The sequence below is a fragment of the Clytia hemisphaerica genome, unplaced genomic scaffold (genome assembly GCF_902728285.1).
Source record: "Clytia hemisphaerica strain Z4C2 unplaced genomic scaffold, Clytia hemisphaerica genome assembly, whole genome shotgun sequence".
NCBI lineage: Eukaryota > Metazoa > Cnidaria > Hydrozoa > Leptothecata > Clytiidae > Clytia > Clytia hemisphaerica.
This window is the reverse complement of record NW_027104561.1, coordinates 1,023,833-1,044,399: the sequence shown is the minus strand read 5'-3', so window position 1 is coordinate 1,044,399 and position 20,567 is coordinate 1,023,833. Positions and strand designations below refer to the sequence as shown.

At 34.9% G+C, this 20,567-nt stretch overlaps 3 protein-coding genes across 3 annotated transcripts; all 3 read left to right on the top strand.

Annotated features, from left to right (window-relative positions):
• The first annotated feature begins 853 nt into the window (after positions 1–853).
• On the top strand, positions 854–6,185 carry LOC136823314 (mediator of RNA polymerase II transcription subunit 6-like). Its single transcript, XM_067079497.1, has 8 exons — positions 854–1,081; positions 1,946–2,037; positions 2,723–2,805; positions 3,202–3,241; positions 3,871–3,924; positions 4,286–4,419; positions 5,247–5,271; positions 5,462–6,185. Exons 1-8 carry the CDS (start codon positions 903–905, stop codon positions 5,617–5,619), a joined length of 765 nt encoding a protein of 254 aa, XP_066935598.1. The 5' UTR covers positions 854–902; the 3' UTR covers positions 5,620–6,185.
• Positions 6,186–6,298: 113 nt separating this feature from the next.
• On the top strand, positions 6,299–8,721 carry LOC136823309 (NF-kappa-B-repressing factor-like). The gene is made up of 3 exons (XM_067079491.1): positions 6,299–6,515; positions 7,104–7,250; positions 7,788–8,721. The coding sequence occupies exons 1-3, from the start codon at positions 6,338–6,340 to the stop codon at positions 8,627–8,629; spliced, it is 1,167 nt and encodes a 388-aa protein (XP_066935592.1). The 5' UTR covers positions 6,299–6,337; the 3' UTR covers positions 8,630–8,721.
• Positions 8,722–10,462: 1,741 nt separating this feature from the next.
• LOC136823310 (arpin-like) lies at positions 10,463–19,541 on the top strand. The gene is made up of 7 exons (XM_067079492.1): positions 10,463–10,629; positions 11,315–11,387; positions 12,894–13,026; positions 13,711–13,935; positions 14,401–14,564; positions 18,315–18,349; positions 19,134–19,541. The coding sequence occupies exons 1-6, from the start codon at positions 10,523–10,525 to the stop codon at positions 18,321–18,323; spliced, it is 711 nt and encodes a 236-aa protein (XP_066935593.1). The 5' UTR covers positions 10,463–10,522; the 3' UTR covers positions 18,324–18,349; positions 19,134–19,541.
• The last annotated feature ends 1,026 nt before the right edge of the window (positions 19,542–20,567 follow it).

Genomic DNA, 20,567 nt, shown 5'->3' with positions numbered 1-20,567 from the left:
AGGGCTGTCGGATTTAGGCAGGGCTGTCGGATTTAGGACCACTCCACGGTAGTTGTGAAATCGAAAAATTTGTTCCTATTTAGGCGGTTAATCCTAACTGTTTTATAAAAAGCAACATGAAATTATAATTCTCTATTTAAAATTCCCTTATTGGAACTAATTTGACCAAATTTCTATCTTTCTGGGGGGGGGGGGAGTTGAAGTTTTTTCCTATTTTTACCGACTCTTTAGTGAGACTGAAGTTTGGTTATCTGATTTTTCAACCTATACAGGGACTGCCATTAAAAAGGCACCCTTAAGGGGGGCATATACCCGTATCCTTCTCTTGCCTAAATACCCCCCCCCTGAGCTGCCTTTTTTTGACGAATCTCGTGTCATGTCTATAATTTAACTCCTCTTATCTTGACATTAAAGTTTTCCTAATCATCAAGAACTATGGCAAATGTAAAGTAAGCGAAGCGAGAAAAATCTAATTGCAGAGCCGTCTCGGACGTCGCAGGTCGCTGGTATGGTATAGTTTTAATGGCGCCCTTTCTGATCATTTTTGCCATATTTTAAAAATCTCTATTTTCAAAATATGGTTAAAAGATACGTCACCTGGGAGGTGTAGAGTCAAACTTTGAAGAGAACTCTTCCATTTAATTTTGATTTCATTGTGTTTTAAGCCACCTTCCCAACATCCAAAGGACTTTAAAATGTGTTCAGCAACAGCTAAAACTACATGCGATGCCGGTTACCGGCTAGTTTAATTATAATTACAGAAATTCTCATTTTAAGGATGAAAATCACATAGCTAACCTTTCTTATTCCTGAGAAAACTTCCTTGGCCCTTTTTTCTTTGAAATTGATATCACTGGGTATACTTAAACTTATTTACAGATTTAAATAGATTCCTTTTGATAATGGCTGCAAGCTCAACAGATAATAAATTTTCTATATCATGGCATGATAGTGCTTGGATACCAATATTAAATTCAGAAAATGTTTTGGATTATTTTTGTCAAAGAAGCAACACCTTTTATGATAAAACATGCAATAATGAACAAGTAAAAATGCAAAGGCTTGAACCAACTCAATTAGAGTAAGTTTTAATCTTCCCTTTGTTCAAACTTCTTTTTTCTTTATTTAACTGTATGAACATATATTGATATAAAAAAATTTTTAAATTAGCAGCTGATGATTGCCGTGTAAAGACATGAAACTCAAAGTACTGAAGAAAATGCAGTAGTTGTTTTTTTCTTGATAATAAGAAACGCTCCCTCGATTGAGCACTCTTATAAACATTTAAGCTGAGCAACTTGATAACTGTATGAATATATCAGTCTAAACAGGTCTATAAGTCTATTGTTTCTATCTACTGTAACAACTTGGATACAGTGTGTCCTGAAAAAAGGGACAGTTTTTATATAAAGTTTATAAATCCTCATGATTTATGCAAACTTTTTGATTTGTATGTCAATGTCCAAAACCTATTCAATCATCTTGGGAATTGAATATCTTTTGGTTGATAAACTATAGCCCAGTTTAGATAGTGAGTTTTGAAGATTTTATACCTTATTTAAAACTAATTTTTGGGACACTGTATAAATAGATATGATTTTCCCACTTTTTGATCATGTATGACAACCAATCCAGACTGAACAGACTGATGCCTTTTTGAAATTAGGCCTGCCAAAACACGTTTTGCCAAACATATAACGCATTAGCGGGTTCTAATTTTGCTATTTTTGCCGAAAAATCTTACAATATGAAAATTAGTTCCCTTGAGGTAGCAATATAGTCAAATGTTTGTTTGTAATGTGTACACTTTGTGTATCAGATAAAGTGCTGTTTGTTCAAGAACAAACCTATGACCATAGACAGCAACATGCTATGAAAGGCCCGATTAAGGGGCAATGATTCTGTTTGTGCAAGTATATAATAATATATTTGATTTCTTTTCCAGCTATATGACAGGTGTTGAATACAGACTAATTCATGGTCAAGATCCAATCCTCTATGTCATTAGAAAACAAATGAGACATTCACCTAATCAAAGTATATTTAAACTTTTTACCATTCATTATGAAAACCCTGAATAGCAAAAATCTTGCAAGAAGTTTGTTACATGCTATAAAGATAATGCAAAATATCAGATAATATTGATGTTTGTCCTGTCAGATTGTGTTTTATTAGAAAGAGCCTCGTGGTGTATTGAGTTACAGGGTTTCAGCCCCACCCCTAAAAAATTTATAAAGCGGATCCAGGCCTAGTTGTTAGAGGGAGCTGAAATTAGCAGTATGATGATGTTACCAATTCTTTGAGGGTACGTAGCTGTTCTGATAGAGACTTTGGGGGTTGTTCCCCAGTATTTTTCTATTGAAACGCAGACAATTCTGCATTCCAGATTTCAATTTTCAACTTTGTTCTAAGTCAAAAATTTTGTTTTGATTTGTGGCTGTCATTTCATAGCACCTTAATCAGACTTTTAGGTTAATGGAAGTACCTAACTTGAGGCAAATTTTAAGGGGACCAAAATCATTAGCTGGGTATACCACCATGCTTCATTGGGGGAACCTGAAAAGTGTGCTGAAACCATGACTTCTAAAATAAAAACGATTGGAGCCAACCCAATAAAAAGCAAAATAACTTTTTTTATTGGTAAAGAATATTATGAAACGAATGAAAAGGGTATTATCATCGCCATGTAGTATATAGCTTTAATTTTTTATTTAATTTTTAGCTACCCATTTGGCGCTATATTACATCTTGGCTGGTATTGTTTACCAGGCTCCTGATGTCGGATCCATGATCAATTCAAGACTTGTAAGAGATTTTGAAAGTGTTTTTAAAAATATCACTATTCAACTTGCCTTTTGATTTTAATACTTTTATAAGAAGTTTGAACAGAAATTGTTTGGATAAAAGAGTCATGTTACGGTAATGAATTTCGAACTGCTCCTTTTATCTCATTTCTTAAATCCATGCTCATTAATTTGTTAAATCCATGAATATATTGTTGGGATTGACTTAGAATGCATGGAAACTTCAATGTTGACATTTTGACCAGGAATTTCATGTTTTCTTGGTCAGCATTCTAAAGTTTTTGACATTTCTCTCAAAAAAAAATTCAAATTTGACGTCAACAATTTGGAATTTCGTTAAAACCCATGAGAATACGATTACAAATCAACTAATGAAATTCGTTTTTGTTTTTTCCAGCTGTCCTCAATCCACAAACTGCAATCTGCTTTTGAAGAAGGTATTCATATTTATTTTTAATGGACCACCAGAATTGTGAAAATCTTTATCATCGTATTAATTCGAATAAACAGCCCAGGCGTTTTACCTTAATAAGGGTAAGGTAAGAAATTTCCGTTTTTTTGCGGAACTAATTTTCTTTCATTTTCGTAGGAGTCTTCGAGAATTACAGTATTTGTGCAACCAATTTTTGTGGTAGAAAATTAGTTCCTGCGAAAATAGGTTCCACAAAAATCAGTTCCCTTAAGGTATCTAAATATTTTGGTATGTAGGAGGGGCCTTTAAAAGAAGCCAGCAGTTTATAATTAATAATCTTCAACCAAGTTTATTTTCAATGTTAAGTGAATGCTATGTAAACCTTGTTTTGCATTTTTGTTTTCTTGATTGCAAATAGTCATTTTAGACATGTAAAAATGGGTCAAAATTAGTTTGAAAGAATACAATTGTAAGTTATTCAAAGTAATATGGTAATAAGTAGCTGAAGAATTGCCAAATATGTGAAATTATCAAGCCACTGTATTTACCAACGCTTCAAAAGTGGAGTGTTCTCAGAAGTAACTTTATTTTTGCAAAAAGATAACAATTGATGGTGCAACTGCTGATTTCTTGATCTTTATTTTTCATTCTTAGCACAATCCTACTCTCATTACAATCCATCCAAAGGTTACTGGTGGGTCTTCAAAGGTTTGTGACATTAAAAGCTTTTTCATGTTGTCATCCCAAATTTTAGCTTCTTTTAATTGTTTTATTCTAATTTCATGCTCAGATTTAAGAATATTTCTTCTTAAAGCCCTTGTTTACTACAGTTCATGAAACTACAGTTTATGAAGGTTTTTTTAAATACAACTGTCCCATAGCTTTTTCAATCAACTGTCTTTTTCCTTTCAATGTCCAATGCTAATTTGCAAACCAACAAAGAAAGGTGTTCCTCTATTTAAAAGTTGATAACTTTTTACAATAATTCTTTATCAATGGCCGTTTTATCAAAGTTAATGAACAAAATTTCCAAGGTGTTGATGAGTTAAATTATTGGTAAAAATTTTAGATGGAGAAAATGACAAACCAAAAGCTCCACCTAAGAAGAACAAAGCCCATGAAGTCAGCTCTCATTTTCAAAGACAACGTGTCGATATGCTCTTAGCCAACTTTGCCCAAAATTTTCCTCCAAAAATGGTCCAGGTTAATTATTGTTTCATTTTTAAGAGTGTCTTCATCTTTTGTTTGCTATTCATAAGTTATTGACATAACTCTTCATCATGGACATTATATATACACCCCCTTCTCACAAACCTGGTAGGATTTTTTCAGCCAGTGAGGATAGAAATAACGAACTAAAACCTGATGGGGATTGATGCTCCCATATTTTTATGGCTGGGAATTTCAATTCTTTTGTTTTCAAGTCAGAAAATTCATTGGGGATGGGAAAAATAACATAGTGTTTCGCAATGAGGATCGGTTTGTTTGATTATTTTCAGTGGGGACAAATATTGGAGATTATTATCTGATGCGCGTAAATAGCGACACTTGATTGGCTTCTTTACTACGAGAAAAGATATTGGGCTCGGTGAAGCCTCGTCCAATATCTTTTCTCGCACGCCCAATATTTTTGCATATTGGATTCGACTTTGTCCAATAATAACTGCTTAATATTATTCCACCGGGGACGATATTTTGGAAAATTTTTCCAGTGGGAAAGGGGTTCCAGTGTGTTTGTGAGAAGGGGGGTTTATATATCATAAAAGACAAATTGGAAATACTATAAAAGACGCGTTAATTTAAGAGAACCTACATGTGCCCTGTTGGCCAACCCTTACTTCATTTCAGAAGAGTGGAGATTTATAGAAAATAATTTACTTATGTTGTAAAATACAAAAAAGTAAAAAAAAATTGATCGAATAAAAATCAACATAAACGTAACCTGTCTACTTTAATCTCATGTTAGCCATCTTAAAATTGCTTTCTCTAGCCAGGGTTCTTTAATATTTTTCTCTTGGTTCCTTCCTTAGGAGAAAGAAAAGAATGACAACTCAGGTTTGATTTTGAAATTTAAATCGCTTCAACCAAGAAAACTTTTATTACAAGAATCATGGTTGAATAACTTAACTTAATATATTTGTTGTTTTTTTATCTTCTTGTATCTCTTGCCACACTTTTGGACTGGCTTTTGTAAAGTTTTATTAACCTCGGTATTAATCATTATCAATTAATTATTTTCTACTAGAAAGTACGGAAGGTGATTGCAGCAAGTCTAAAGAAACAAAAATGGACAGTGATACACCAGACATAAAAATCGAAGCAGCTGAACCTATGGAGACGAATGGCAATGATGACAAAAATGCAGTCACTCAACCGCCTTCAAAGCGAAAGAAAAGAGAATGATAAGATTTTCACATTGGTACTGCAGAAAAACTCTACCTGAGCTTTTGAAAAGAAAAAAGTGGTAATTGGCTTATTACCAGATGTTGCTCTTCCATTGTGTATGGTAAAGCATCGACAATTATACTGGATCGACTAGATGCTTTGACTGGCTTCAAAACACCAGGTTAATTGTAGGGCGATCGGATTTTCCTTCGACATTATGGTTGGTCTTAACAATATCAAGAGAAGTCGTTGAATTTGCCAAAACCTATACGTACTTGTGTATGTGGGAACCAGGCTGGTACGCCTACTGGAAAAGCATCGTGCATCATGAGATCCTGAGTGGTGTCATTTGAATACGTTGTTTTAAACTGGAGCTCGAATCGTTGTAGTCAGTTTGGACTATTATTAATATGGATCGATAAACGGCAAAAAATAAAACCAATTGTGACCAAGATAGATTTTGTTAAAAAAGAATCTTGTTAATTTGTAAATTACACTGTAAATATGATTTTTTTATAATGATCAAAAGGGCTTATGATACTCTGATACCGTATAATCAAAGCTTCTTAAAAGGATATTTGAAAGCAATTTTTCATTTAATGGGAAAGAAAATGATACTCAACCCTCAACCTCCTCAACATTATTTTCATTGTACTAGATCATGTTATTTTCACAATCTTTTTTTCATACTTTTCAGAACTAACCAGTAAAAAAAGAATAATAGAAAATAAGAATTATGGATTCATATTTGGACATACCACGTGTGGCTTGGGAAGCTGATCACGAATGGCATGCACGAAGATCCTTTCTAGAATCCAATCAAGAGTTCTTCAGTGGTGATAAACTAGCATCTTTGTCAATGGCATGGAGTAATTGGATATTCATGGGATGTAACTATGGCGAACAAGTACAAGGTATATGAGAATTTCTTGATTTTTTAATTTTGAAAGATGCCATTTTTGCAGGAGACTTTCCGGATTTGGAGCTCTCTGACATTTTGGTGTGTTGAAAGCGATTACTATGTATTACAAGGCATTTTCCAGGGTGATTTTCCAAGGTTTTTCTTGGTAATCGGCTTCTAAGTAGGGGGTGGGAAAATCACCTAGTTAAGAGGTGATGGTAGGGTTAGTACCCTTTATGGCTATAAGTATGCCGCGGCCATAATATACCCCCAGGCTTATACCAGAGAGGAATTTGTTTCTGTAAGAACATCAATAAAATAAATTTCTGACGTCTGACGTCAATCATCACACTGGTACACTGGTACCCAGCCTCTTTGCGCTTTAAGGATGTTGATAATAATAGGTGTATGTAGAAAATTTAATATTTCGTTTTTCGGGGACTGATTTTGTGGATGATTGATTTCTGGAAACCAGTGAAATTCCTGAAAAATTTGAAATTTGGTGAGGAATTTTACTTTAATTTAGTGAGTCAGCATTTTTTAAATTTCGGGGACAACGAATAACTAAAGGTATATTATTGCAATTTCTGTCTTTTCATAGCAACATTAGAAGATTGTCATGCTAGACTGCCACCAGAAGTGGATGAGAACATCAAAAAGCTTTTAGATGCTGCCACACCCAAAGTGAAATTTGTCAAAGCGTCTGGTAGTGGTGAAGATCTAGGCACACGAACGGGTCCCCCGCAAGGTAAAAAGAAGTAAGAACTCTATTGTTCTATTCTTTTACTATCCATATCTCACAAGCCTGCAATTTAAAAAAAAAATTAGACCCGAATACTCACAAAGTGATGAAAATAAGAACACTTTATGACTTAGTTTTGACTTAAATCCCAGAAAAGCTAAGAACAACTTAAGGTCTACGTTCTTATGAAAATGAAACAGAGAAAAACGTGTATTTCAACGAAAGAACCCCTTTTTTATAATCTTAAATTTGCTTAATATAGAAATCTAGATGATGAAAGCAATTTTAACGAAGCTATACCAAATCACTGTCGTTTTACGGGATGGATATCTCTAATTTTCTTTTCGATTTTCTCAAACGTATTTTGATAGTTATTGTGTCTGACGTATCTTTGATCTATCTATGGACTTTAAATAGCATTTTTAACGCTAACTAGGGTGATGTTTAATGTTTTTTCCCAATATTTTAAAAAACTTCTTAGGTTTGCTTAGGTGCTCTCCCCGATTAGTTTTTATTTATTGTCTACGTTTCTATATTTTCAAGGTGGTAAAAGAAAACTAAACACACCCCAAGAACATTATTCAAAATATTTCAAAAAAGACACAACAGAATCAGAAAACACAACAACAACAACAACAACCAATATAGACGTGAACCATCCAAACCATATCCGAGGATTAAAGATTTATTTACCATCAAAAGAAATGGAGAATCAAATAGCTGGGGAATCTGGAAATTACATATTGAGTACGATCGGTGCTGTAAACGAAAGTTGTCAAAAATGCAAGAAAATAAATGAATACGTCGAAGAAATGACGTTAGATAAGTATAAGTGTACGTTATACGTAGACGGGCGTATGATAGCGCAATCTTACGGGGAAAACAAGAAAGATACTAAAAGACTCTGTGCTGAAAAGGGACTTGATTATTTGAAGAAATACCAGGAGATTGTTTACAAAGATCGAATCAACCATGATAAAGTAACTGAAATTGACAAGGGGAATTTAGTTAAGGAATCTTATGAAAATGCACCCAAGATTGCTGATGATAACTTAGGTAGTAAATTGTTAAAGAAAATGGGCTGGGACGGGAGTAGCGGTGTTGGTAAGTACTCGCACGGCATTAGTGAACCCGTTTTTGTTGAATCCGTTGAAAATCGGGTTGGTTTCGGACACAGCTATGACGATCGGACTGTCCGAAAAAGTTCAGTGGAAAGCACTTTGTTGGATTTCTTAAGAGACTCCAAACAAGAGGAGATTAAGTTTTCAAAGAACTTAACGAAAGAAGATCGTGCCTTGGTTCATCGGCTTTGTACTAAATATCATCTGAAGCATAAATCGTTTGGTAAAAATGAGGATCGTTATTTATTAGTCAGTAAACAGTAGTTTTTCTTCTTGTAATAATACATTATACACGTTTTGTTATAAGAACAAAAGAACATTAGACTTCGATGTCCAAAATATTATGAACAGTTTAAGACTAAAACATGTTGAACGTTCTTATAAGAAAACATGTATCCACTTTTTGGACCTACCCCGCCGGTGGGTGGAGGTCCTTTAAATTAACCGATGTTAGTCCGTTCGTCCGTCCGTTCGTCTGTTTGTCTGTTGCCAATCTCGGGATTGGCTCATTAGTTTTTTCTGATTTTTTGCACAGTGATGCAAAATGGTGATTCCCAGAAAGTGACGGAGCTCGATTTTCGAAAAGAAAACATTCTGGGCAAATTTGAGCCTAAAAGTGCTTAAAATGGGTTTTTTTGGACTTTGTGCGAAATCACTTCATTATAGTTTTTTCTGATTTTATTCATAAAGATGGAAGGTTCTCTAAAATACGGCTGAATCAGTTTTTTTCGGAAATTTTTTTTCGGCCGTATAAATCGGGTTTTCTTGTTTAGGCAAATTCCCTTTTGCCATATTTAGGGAAAATTAGCATTTCTCGAGATTGGCTTGGTATTTTTTCTTATTTTTTACCTAGCGATTTAAAATGGTAATATTTAATTTCTGATTGAGGCCGATTTTGGAAAAAATGATTTTTTGGATAAATTTGGATCTTCACTAGGGAAATCACGCTAAAATATTTATTCACCCCAGTATCTACGACTATAAGTCATACGACTTTAACTATACTTCACAGTTCGATTTTAATTTGAGCTGTGATACCATGAAGGTAATCTATTCAAGCTGCTCGCTACACTTTTTTACTCTCTTGCTATCTGTCCTATTTTTATCTGATTCTCATCATCAGGTAGGTCCATTGAGCATTTTGCTTGTTCTACTTATCACTATCTAACTTTCATCATCAGGTAGGTTCAGCATCTAGCTTGTTATCCCTAGTTTTATTTTATTTTCTATTTTCACCTCTGCTATATATAAAGTGTATGTGTGATTTTGTTCGAAAGTGAGAAAATCGATTAAATATTTGTAGTTGTTAATTGTATTTACTGTGAAACTAAAAATTTTTATGCTTTTTCCATTTTTATGTATTTTGCCACCCCTAATAAAAGCTTTAAAGCTTGGTATTTAAAAAAAGTGGCGTTTAACTCTATTCGCGTGCGTTTAACACTAGACGCACGCGTTTAACATTAAACGCCCGTACCTAGTGAAAAAAGTTAAACGCACATATCTAAAAATTTTGATACGTGCGACGTTTCACTTTTTCCCTCTTTTTCGATATCTCTTTGCTAAAAAGCTCCCAGTGAGTACATAGATGATCTAAAAACTTAAACGCCCGTGACTAACATTAGACGTGCGCGACAACTGTTAAACGTCACTTTTTTAATACGTGAGTACCGCGGTGCATGTCTGGGATCGAAGTCTTTACAAGTTTACACTACTACCGGCTTAGTGAAGCTCAAATTACAGATGTAGAACGATAAACTTGGTATACATTTAAAATGTGTAGTCGATGCTGCTTGAATGTTTTCCTTTTACTTATTTCAAACTTTATACGCGTACTCTTAGGTGCCAAATAAACGGGACCCCCCGTTTATAAATTTTTGAAAAAATTCCCAGCTCCCAAAAGAAAAGTTTCTTGTTTTACTCTAAAAAGCCTAAATTTGGTCTATTTTGACACTTTTTAGGGTTTTTAAAAAGTCCATTTTCCAACCCCCCGGTAATTAGGTCCCCCTCGTTTATTTGATTTGAAAAATTTTTCCAACCCCTCCCCCCCCCCGTTTATTTGGCACCTAAGAGTAGTAACCTTCAATACATTTTCTTTCTAGAGAAAAATAAAAAATACAAGAACTACAAATTCCAGGATATAAAAATTTGATTAAGAAAATGAGTCGAGCTCACATGCTTTATGATGACACAAAAATGTCAGCATTGCCTGTTAAAATCACCAGATTGCAAACAGCTTGGGAACCGAACACAATCTTTAAAATGAGGTATCCATTTATTTTATTCTTTTGAAATCAAATTAATGCTAAACAAAAAACATACATAAATATAAATAATTCCGGCGATATTGTTAATTTGGTGCTTTCCCAATTTTGCTTGGTAAATTCCTGAAAATAATGTGGAAAATTTATCAAATATAGACTTTTATATACTTTTTAGTTTTTTTTTTATTACTTAGTAATTAAAGAAAAGAGTTTTTGGTCTGACGGATTGTATGATGTTTATTATGAATATTCTAACTTTGGCAAGAGAGAAGCGGATCCTCCGATATCATCGGACCGGGCCCCATCTTCCCTAGATAGAGAAATCACAGCGCTTACCAGACATTGTACTTTGTGCTCGCGACACATCGGAGCCGTGCTGTATTGACGATGATACTCGCACAGTACGGGAGAAACTTGCGTTCTCGTAGATACTGAACATATCAGTACCATCACCACACCGCATTCAATGTTCGGCATATCTCCCCATACTCTTGTATCAAAGTTATGGTACCCTATTCCCTTCACATGGTATGGGTTGACCCGGGCCAAGGTACATTCACTTGCCAAGTGAATCGTAGCACCAAGTGGGAATCGAACCCTGACCTCCAGCACGGAAGTCAAGAACGATGACCACTACACTACTGTGCCTTAAAAATAAAAACACAATTTCCTTCTTTCCTCTTTTCAGTGGTACAGGATACATTATTGAAGCCAATATTTTAGGAAAATCTAAACACCAAATCGTGGAAAGCAGTAAAAAGGTGCGTAAGTCTAGTTTGTCTGCGATCCAAAAGCTCCTCTTTCAATAGCTATCTACCCGAAGGGGCAGGGGGGATTGGTACTAAAATCCAAGACACATATATGAGTACTAAAAGGTTTTTTGACATACCCCGACCTAATTTTTGAAAAAGGAATTTTAGTACACAATGTACCCTCTTCAATTTTATTTAATTGCTGAGCTTCAAGCAGAGAGACATCGAGTACAATTTTTTTATTTTATACTAAGTACGAAGTCTTTGGTATGACCCGACCTGGGATTAAACCCATTACTTTGCGTACCGTAGTCGAACCATTGAGTTTCAAGCCCGAAGGGCTAGAGGTCAATCTCTAACCTTTCTCAGGCAAGAAAAATTGAAGCCTTAAAATATGCGCCGTATTTTTGATGACGGATTGAATCTAGCAATTCCTTTGTTTTCGAGTGATATATTTTTCGAAATTAAGCGGTAAATTTTAGTTTCAATCTGTCATTTGTGTAAAAACCAGGCGGGTCGCTCAAGGCCGCGCAACTTTGGTAGGATTTGTTGGCTTCAAATCCTACCAAAGAGATTGACCTCTAGCCCTTCGGGCTTGAAACTCAATGAGTCGAACACTCTACCTTTGTAATTTGTTGACTCATAAAATGTAAAATGGTAAAGTTTACCTATTTTATCTATTTGGGAACGCTGTCATGTGCCGGGGTAGTAACTGAATTTTCTGCGGTCTTTTACTTTAAAAAACTCGTGTCTAAGGCGAAAACAACTTTTCCTGAACGTATGACAGGGAAAACTGTTTTGTCAAGAGAGATTTCAACATTTTAAGAGTTTTCGGTACTTAGTTGGAAACTTTTAGAAGACCATTATTCAATTTTATCAAAACAAAAATATTAAAATCCCAATTTGTAAATTTGAGGTTTTCGACCTACCTGGAGGTCCTACCTGGAGGTCCTATAAGTTAACCTGTGTTCGTCCGTTCGTCTATTACCAACTTTTCTCGGGATTGAATACATTGGATTGGTACAAAGGTGCAAAGACGTAGAATTACAGTGTGCTAAAAATGTTGGGCCCTAAAAAGGGGTTTTTCCAATTCCTTAGTTACCGAGGGGGGGGGGAGCACTTCATCAAGATTAGAACAGGGACGTGCCGCTGGTCAGGGTCCCTTTTTAGGCTCTGAAGATATCTGGTGACAGGTTCCAAAATTTACTAATTTTTAAGTTGTGTTTCTTACAGGGTCGGCTTTTGGTAATTTTGGTCACTTTTCAGGGTCGAAACTTTTCGATTTTTCTTTCTGACAGAGTCACAAATTTACCAAATATTCGTATCTGACAGGGTCCGTTTTTCAACCTCCAGCGGCACGTCCCCGTCGACCGTCAAGGTCAGTGCCCCCCTGGGCCTTAGTTGACATCTAACTTTAATTTGGTACTAAAAAAGGTACCAAAAAAGCCTCGTGTCGAGTCAAAAATTTTATAATGAAATTATAAAAATGTAACGAATTTTTTTTTTTTTTTTCAGTTTCATTACATTTGCTTGCACATCTCCATACTAAAATCTTTTAAACGAAAATTTGACTCGAATGGCGAAGAAATTGAGCCAGACCTTGGTGACAAAAAGAAGGTTAATACTGGATATTTAATGTCCTCTTATAGTAAGTGATATTAAAACAGGCGTTTGTCCCACAGATATCTTATATAAAACACTAGATGGAACTATCCCGTCCCTAGCTGAAGCAAAATAATTCGCAATTTCATAATTCGGTACCGGCAATTTGATCTATCAAGCCTATCTTTCGCCTCGTCGCTTCGCGTCATTAAGGTTTTTTTGCTTGGTTGAATAAATTACCGGTACCGAACTGTGACCTAGTGTGACCTACTTTCAGCAAAGATGGCGACCATAGCTTTATCTAGTGTTTTATAAAGATGTCTATGGTTTGTCCCTTAATGTATTAATACTTAAGTTGAAATTCTTTGGCCTTTTTGCTCATTCAGACAAATTGTTAAACTGATATTTCAAAGCTTTCGATAACTTAACAATTTGTGTGCTGTGGCACAAGCTCTTTCCAAGAAAAGGAAAGGTCGGTTGAAGGTTGAAGGTTTCTTTTTCTGCTTTCTGATAATTTTTGTTAGGGGAAGGAGTATGTAGTCTCCAAAGGGGATTACTAACTTTTTACCCGCGACCTTAATTTTAATAAATTTCGTTGATTTCCTTTTGAAATAATTTTCTTGATTTGTCTGAATTCTTTCGACTGTAATAAAAAACAACGTTAAAATTGTTGGAATTGAAATTGTTACAGATACTGGATTAATATTAATAACTTCTTTCAATTTTACAGAGGATGTTTCAAAAGAAGGTGAGGATGTTATAAAACCAGCGGAGATGAAGAAACTGTTATATACTTCAAAAGACTTGGAAAACATTCTTGATGGCAAGTTACAGGCCTATAATCACGCGAACTACGTTTCAGCCATCTGGTGCGAAGAAAAAAGTTTAGAAGGGGTCGAATTACCAAATGGCTCGAAAGTCAGATTAAGAACGAAAGGAAACGGCTGTTATTTAGGTGAGTAATGCGTTATTTCTTGTTACTCACGCGAACCGAACGTTCCTTTTTTGGTAGGTTGGTCTGTTAGCGCAAAAAAATAATTAAGATGGTGATAAAAATATAACTTTTAAAAGCGCCTTTTTAAATAACTTGGGCGTTGATCATCTATTATTTATACAAAGAATCTCGTATAATATCATTTTGTAACTAAAAATTTACACGTTTTCTTTTATAAGAACATCCAAAATTTTTGAAGCCTACGGATGTTCTTAACTTTTTGAGTTTCAAGCCTAAAAATTTTCTTAACACGTTCTTATTTTTCCCACTTTTTATGTATTTTTGTCCATTTTCCTAAAGAAATTAGCTGTTTCCGAGTCCGCGAAGCCTTAAAATGTTCTTAACTTGTTCTTAACATTTTGGCCATCGAACGCAAGGCTTCTTATATAGTTTGTTCTTATTAAAAAAAAACGTTTACCCTTTAAGAATCAATCATATGCTTGGATGAAGAATTAACGACTAAACAGAATTTCACAACACACGATTCAGTGGGTGGCTCATGGACTGACAAAGTGTTGAATACCAAAGATACCAAGGGTGCGCAATCACATTTAAGTCAAGAGAGTGAGGCCGTTGATGATGACGAATGGGTAAGTGTGTTTTATTTACCTTAAAGGAAAAACATTTATTTTGGGGAACATAGTCTAGCAAGCTAGACGCCTAATTCCTACATAGTAGAAATAAAGCAAAAAGTAACGGGAGTCAGTGAACAAATTTTAGTTTATACAAACTAAATTCTGTAACAATAATCGTATAATCATATAACGCATATACTACTGTATTTTATAAACGACTCCAGTCTACGGACGGCTTGAAAATTAGCTTTGGCGGGAATTTAATTTGGTGGACAAAGGATATTTTTTGCCCAAGAACACTATTTAATATGAAAACCTGTTTTAAGACATGAAATAGCACACAATACGGAGAATGAGTATAATAATTTAAATTTGGCGGACATTTGATTTTGCAGATGGCGGGAAAAAATTAGATTTGGCAGGAACTTGATGCCAAATTAAGTTTCTGCAAAAATGTTTTCCTTTAAAAGGTATTTTATCATGATCTGAAGTTGATCGAGATTATTATTGCAATTGACCCTCCCTAATTCGATCTTCAAGGGACCAAAAAGAATTTTCTTCGAATTAGAGACAGATTCGAATAACAGAGAGTAATTTATACCAATCCCCAGCTGGGGTAGCATTTTTTTTAATTCGAATAACATGAAGATTCGAATTAGAGAGAGTTGACTGTACTTACGAGCAACAAATTTTCATTATTCTAGGACTATAAATCTTCACCGTATCCACTCTTGCTAGATCTGTTCTACTCCCGCATAAAATTTTTCTAGCAAACCATGGCAAACATTAGTTTCATCAAAGCAGTTGCCTAAAACAACGTTTCCACCAAGCTCAAAAGCAAAGAAGCTTGCCTAAAATCAGAACATGAAAACAAACTCGTATAGAATTTTTAACTTCATGTCGAGTTCTAATTAAAACTTAAATGCAAAAAGAATTCCCAAAGCATTGTCATGTTGTTACAAGACTGTAGAGGAATTAAGAAATTCAACAAACAAAGTTCTGCAAGAGGACTGCATTTTCTTTCAATTATTATATATCTTAAAATGGTAGGACAACTTTACACTGATAAACTCGACATTTAAACTAATCCTGAAATAGTAATTAGTGATAGTTATGAAATATTTTCGTCTTGTCCTGGTACGGAATGGATAAGTACTGCTATTGCTGGTGTCCCTGGCGGTGGCTCACTGCTTCTCTTATTGCTATTTCCATCGCCAATTGCATCACCATCATTTACGGTATTTCTTCTTGAAATTCCTTTATGATTGTAGTACAAATATATAATAGCTTTTATACTTATGGTTAACACGTAGACACGGCTGAAATACATCAGTGTGTTAATAGTTGATATTGGTAAGTCAAATCTGTCAACTATAGTATACAAAGTCATTTTCAGTAACATCGGTACTGAAGTTAGTACAGTCAAAATTAATGTGATTTTCTGAAGTTTTTTAACTTGTAGCATAGTTTGTGTTGAGGAAGTTGATTCTACATTTTCATCTGTCGTGTTTTGCTGGGAATTGCTGACTTTATAGCTTTTGTAAGCATAAACCAAGGCAAATATACTCAACGAAAAGGTGTAGAGAAGACCTACTGTAAGAGATAGCCGAGAATTTAAAAGCACTGTTATCAGTACCTCTGTGAAAGTGAATAGGGTTAGCACCATGAAGAAAGCAATTGTGCTTCGTATCATTTTTTTCTTATCTTGTGTTGTCTGGATAGTCCTGATGCTCCTTAATTTCATCAGGTTATGTCTCACGATAACGATAAGTGCAGAGATGCTAACTTTAGTTGTCGTGCTATGCCAGCAATAGTTCATTTTCAATAGTGAGCACCTGTATTGATTGTCTCTCATTGTATTATAGAAGACAGACGAATTGAATATATAATTTATTAAAATACCACAGTTTGATAGAAAGAAAAGGAGGAAAAATTTGGCTTGGAATGTTTGGATTTTCTTTTGTGCCACCATTATGGATACAGTTAATGTTAAAACGAACAACGATATTATATAATATGTCAGTAAAACATTGTTGTTGTCCCATTCTTGAAATTTCAAGAAGCAAAGAGGTTCTTTCGTACTGTTTGTTGTATTTACGGTGGTCATGGTGACTCTGGTTGACTGACCTTCTCTTCTCACCGATCTATTTCTTATCTTTGAAACCTCGACTTTATCTATCTGTAATTTGTACTGAAATGTCAAAAGTGTTAGTTAAGATTTGAATTTCCAACCCCACAAACGGGACCAGGTTGAGTTTACCAGTAGGAGAATGACGTCATACATAATGATATCATTAGAATATCAACGAAACGAATTTCATCTGACGTCAATTCCTCAAGTTAAACTCGAATCCAGTTTCCTAACGTGTTAAGGATTGATCATATCGTTGATAGGGTTGATAGGATTCATTGGAGAAATGGGATTTTCCAGAAAAAAATTTGAATATTACAAGTTACCCCCGGACATTGTGAATTTTGACAACCCCCCCCACCCCCGAACAAGCGTCAGTTGACCCCGTGTGGACATTAGAAATAACCCCCAGACAGAGCAAGTTTACCCCCCGGACAGGTCAAATTTTGTAGATTTTTCACTACCCCCCCCTCCCGGACATTTTCTGGAAGAGCCCAAAATTCGACTACCCCTTATCATAAACTAGTCCCAATTTGAAATGAGGAGCATTTGCATCGTCCATGATAAATACAGCATCAAAAATCTTCAAAACGCTGTGAAAGTATATCAATGTATTTTACTGATAATGTATATCAATTTGTTACTGATGATATATTTTTATCAAGCATTTTTTTTCCGTTCCCCATTTAACTTTACGGGGGTATCGGTATCCGCTTGTTTATTCTTTTCAGGCTCTTGTTTTTCATTCACCACTTCTCGGGGCTTTCACCTGCTTTTTCCCCCTCTCTCTCTTTCTTTAAGCTTTTTTCACATGCACGTTAAATCTTACTTAAGACGTTACGGAAAATCGTTTGTAAGGCCGTCTTTTGGGAATTTCCCCGACTTTACGTAGAGTTTTTATTGATTAAGAGGGTCTTACGTGACTTTTTCTTCCGTTCAAAACTTTTTGAACGTAAGAAAACTCTACTTAAGGCCTTAAAACACTACGTAAGCTTAGGGAAATTCTCCATTCTCTAAGGTCTTAAGTAAAATTTTACTTGCATGTGAAAAAAGCTTTATGCACAGATTAGAACACTTAAAATGGATGTTTAAGCAAAAAAGTGTTACAAAATACAGAGTGGTAACTTATTTGCAAATTTAGTCTCTCACAGGTTCAATCCGGTCCGCATATACCCTCCATTTTCCAACTCTAGTAGCCCCGGATCTCTTGTAAAAATATATCAATTCAAAAGTGCAAAAATAGAGTGGTATCTTTCTGACAAATTTAGAAATATAACTATTGAATGATAAATACATTCAGAGGGTCGTCAGATTTTACGAGATCGCAGTTTCCAGCCCAAAAAGAGATGATACTAAATTTGAATTTTTAATGTCATTATCCCAGTATACTCTCACGCGGACTCAACACTAAAGAAACGTTTCAGGTGAAAATGATTGACCGATTAAAGTTTTTCACCCGGTGCGGGGGCTCGCGGGCGTTCTCGGCTTCGTTGAATCTCTTCTTTGGCGGATATAGTATATTTTTTATATAAAATTATCTGGATAACTATAATCTTTATTGTCACTGTTCTTCAGAATGCTATATTTTGAGGGTAAAGAGAGAGTCCTTTAATCTCTTTTCTTTTCTTCTTCAGGATGATTAACGGATGTCGCAATCATGTCCGATTCGGTAAGATAATAATTTGATAGAAATACTCTAGTTGGCGCACAACGCTGTCTAGCGTCATTTGAACATTGTTTTAACGTTCAGAAAACGTCATTTGAACATTGTTTTAACGTTCAGATAACATCATTTGAACATCGTTTTACCGTTCAGAAAACGTCATTTGAACATTGTTTTAACGTTCAGAAAACATCATTTGAACATTGTTTTAACGTTCAGGAAACGTCACATTTGAACATTGTCTTAGCGTTCAGATAACATCATTTGAACATTGTTTTAGCGTTCAGGCAACATCATTTGAACATCGTTTAGCGTTCAGAAAACATCACATTTGAACATTGTTTTAACGTTCAGGAAACGTCATTTGAACATTGTTTTAGCGTTCAGAAAACCTCATTTGAACATCGTTTTAGCGTTCAGGCAACATCATTTGAACATCGTTTAGCGTTCAGAAAACGTCACATTTGAACATTGTTTTAACGTTCAGGAAACGTCATTTGAACATTGTTTTAGCGTTAAGGCAACATCATTTGAACATCGTTTAGCGTTCAGAAAACGTCACATTTGAACATTGTGTTAACGTTCAGGAAACGTCATTTGAACATTGTTTTAACGTTCAGATAACATCATTTGAACATCGTTTTAACGTTCAGGAAACGTCATTTGAACATTGTCTTAACGTTCAGATAATATCATTTGAACATGGTTTTAGCGTTCAGAAAACGTCATTTGAACATTGTCTTAGCGTTAAGGCAACATAATTTAAACGTTGTTTTTATTTTCAATTTAGACGTTAGTGGATAGCTCACCGATCAACTGAATACTGCTTTCAAACATTTAAGCTGACTGGCGGACAACTGACTTGACATACTGTAAACTTACACTGTTTGACTTTGGGACAGACTGACTACACTACGCACTGACATTCTTCGGTTATAACAAAACTTGATTACTGTTCAAACATTCTCTATCTACAATTTATTATCCGACGCGCGTAAATAGCGGCATTTAATTAACTTCTTTTCTTTCCAATATTTTCGAATATATAGCTTCCGTAAATTAAAAAAATTGGAATTATATTTGAAAACGAATAATATATAATTATTAGCAATAATATTTTAGCAATGAACTGCTAATAAACCATTTATTTGGACGCAGTCTCATCCGACATGAAAGATATTGGATTCAACTTTGTCTAATAATTGCTGGACATAAGCAGAATAGAATTTCTAAATCATAAAATCCTCTGCTAAAACTCGTTGTCTTACTAGATTGAAACCCCGTACATTAAAAATCCTTTATTCGTTCAAAAGACATCTGATTCCCCACGCCCGCGCAAAACGCCGGATTGAAAGTAAAATCTATCGCTAGATTTCAAAATATGCAGTCCTCAAAAACTTAGGAACCGCTAGATACTACAATCCCTCGTCGTGATTGGGGGCGCGTTCTAGGCGCGTTCTGGATGGGAACTAATGGCTTCACTTTTTTCTTGCCTGAGAAAGATTAGAGATTCTACTCTAGCCCTTCGGGCTTCAAACTCAATGATTTAATCATGTATCCTCTTCCGCATTTTTTTCCGGACACACTGTATATTTTGTATACTATTTTCATCCATACACTTTGATTCAAGTTTTAAAGGTTTCATTTTTACATAAGTGTTCCCATTTCATATCAGACACATATTTCATATCAGGACAATGTCTAACTATTGTTATAAAATGCTGATATAAGTGTAAAGTTGTTTTTCTTTTCTTCTTTCTGACTACTCTTGCTCCATATCCGTGTCAATCCAATGTGAAAAAGCTTGCGTGAATTAAAAATGATAAGCAAACGATATCTCTCTTATTTAAAAACAAAACCTTTAATTTTTAGGTATTACAGGGGGGGGGGGTCAGTAGTAAAATCTCAGACATAATGACGTTTACTACGGTGGTGGTGTGACGAAAAAGCGAGAAAAAAAATACTACCTAGGGTAGTTAAATACATAATCTCATGGTTGATTGAAATTCGATTGACGTTTTTGCTTACGTTAATTTGTAATTTCCCGCGAACTTGTAATTTCCATCCTAGCTTTTGTAATTTCCCTCCTAGATTTTGTAATTTCCCGCAAAAGTGAAATTTTCATCGTTTGGAAATTCATCACCTTTTTCGATTTTCTTACTAACTTCAAAGGCTTAAGTAAATGGAATACTATCCAATTAAAACTCGATTCGCGTTTCTATGA

Excerpts from the sequence above, each read along its gene's own strand:
- LOC136823309 (XM_067079491.1), top strand. The coding sequence starts at position 6,338 with ATGGATTCATATTTGGACATACCACGTGTGGCTTGGGAAGCTGATCAC. Across the intron at positions 6,516-7,103 it reads CTATGGCGAACAAGTACAAG|CAACATTAGAAGATTGTCAT; the intron begins GTATATGAGAAT and ends GTCTTTTCATAG. Across the intron at positions 7,251-7,787 it reads ACGAACGGGTCCCCCGCAAG|GTGGTAAAAGAAAACTAAAC; the intron begins GTAAAAAGAAGT and ends TATATTTTCAAG.
- LOC136823310 (XM_067079492.1), top strand. The coding sequence starts at position 10,523 with ATGAGTCGAGCTCACATGCTTTATGATGACACAAAAATGTCAGCATTG. Across the intron at positions 11,388-12,893 it reads TCGTGGAAAGCAGTAAAAAG|TTTCATTACATTTGCTTGCA; the intron begins GTGCGTAAGTCT and ends TTTTTTTTTCAG. Across the intron at positions 13,936-14,400 it reads AGGAAACGGCTGTTATTTAG|AATCAATCATATGCTTGGAT; the intron begins GTGAGTAATGCG and ends TTACCCTTTAAG.
- LOC136823314 (XM_067079497.1), top strand. The coding sequence starts at position 903 with ATGGCTGCAAGCTCAACAGATAATAAATTTTCTATATCATGGCATGAT. Across the intron at positions 2,038-2,722 it reads GAGACATTCACCTAATCAAA|CTACCCATTTGGCGCTATAT; the intron begins GTATATTTAAAC and ends TTTAATTTTTAG. Across the intron at positions 3,925-4,285 it reads TTACTGGTGGGTCTTCAAAG|ATGGAGAAAATGACAAACCA; the intron begins GTTTGTGACATT and ends TAAAAATTTTAG.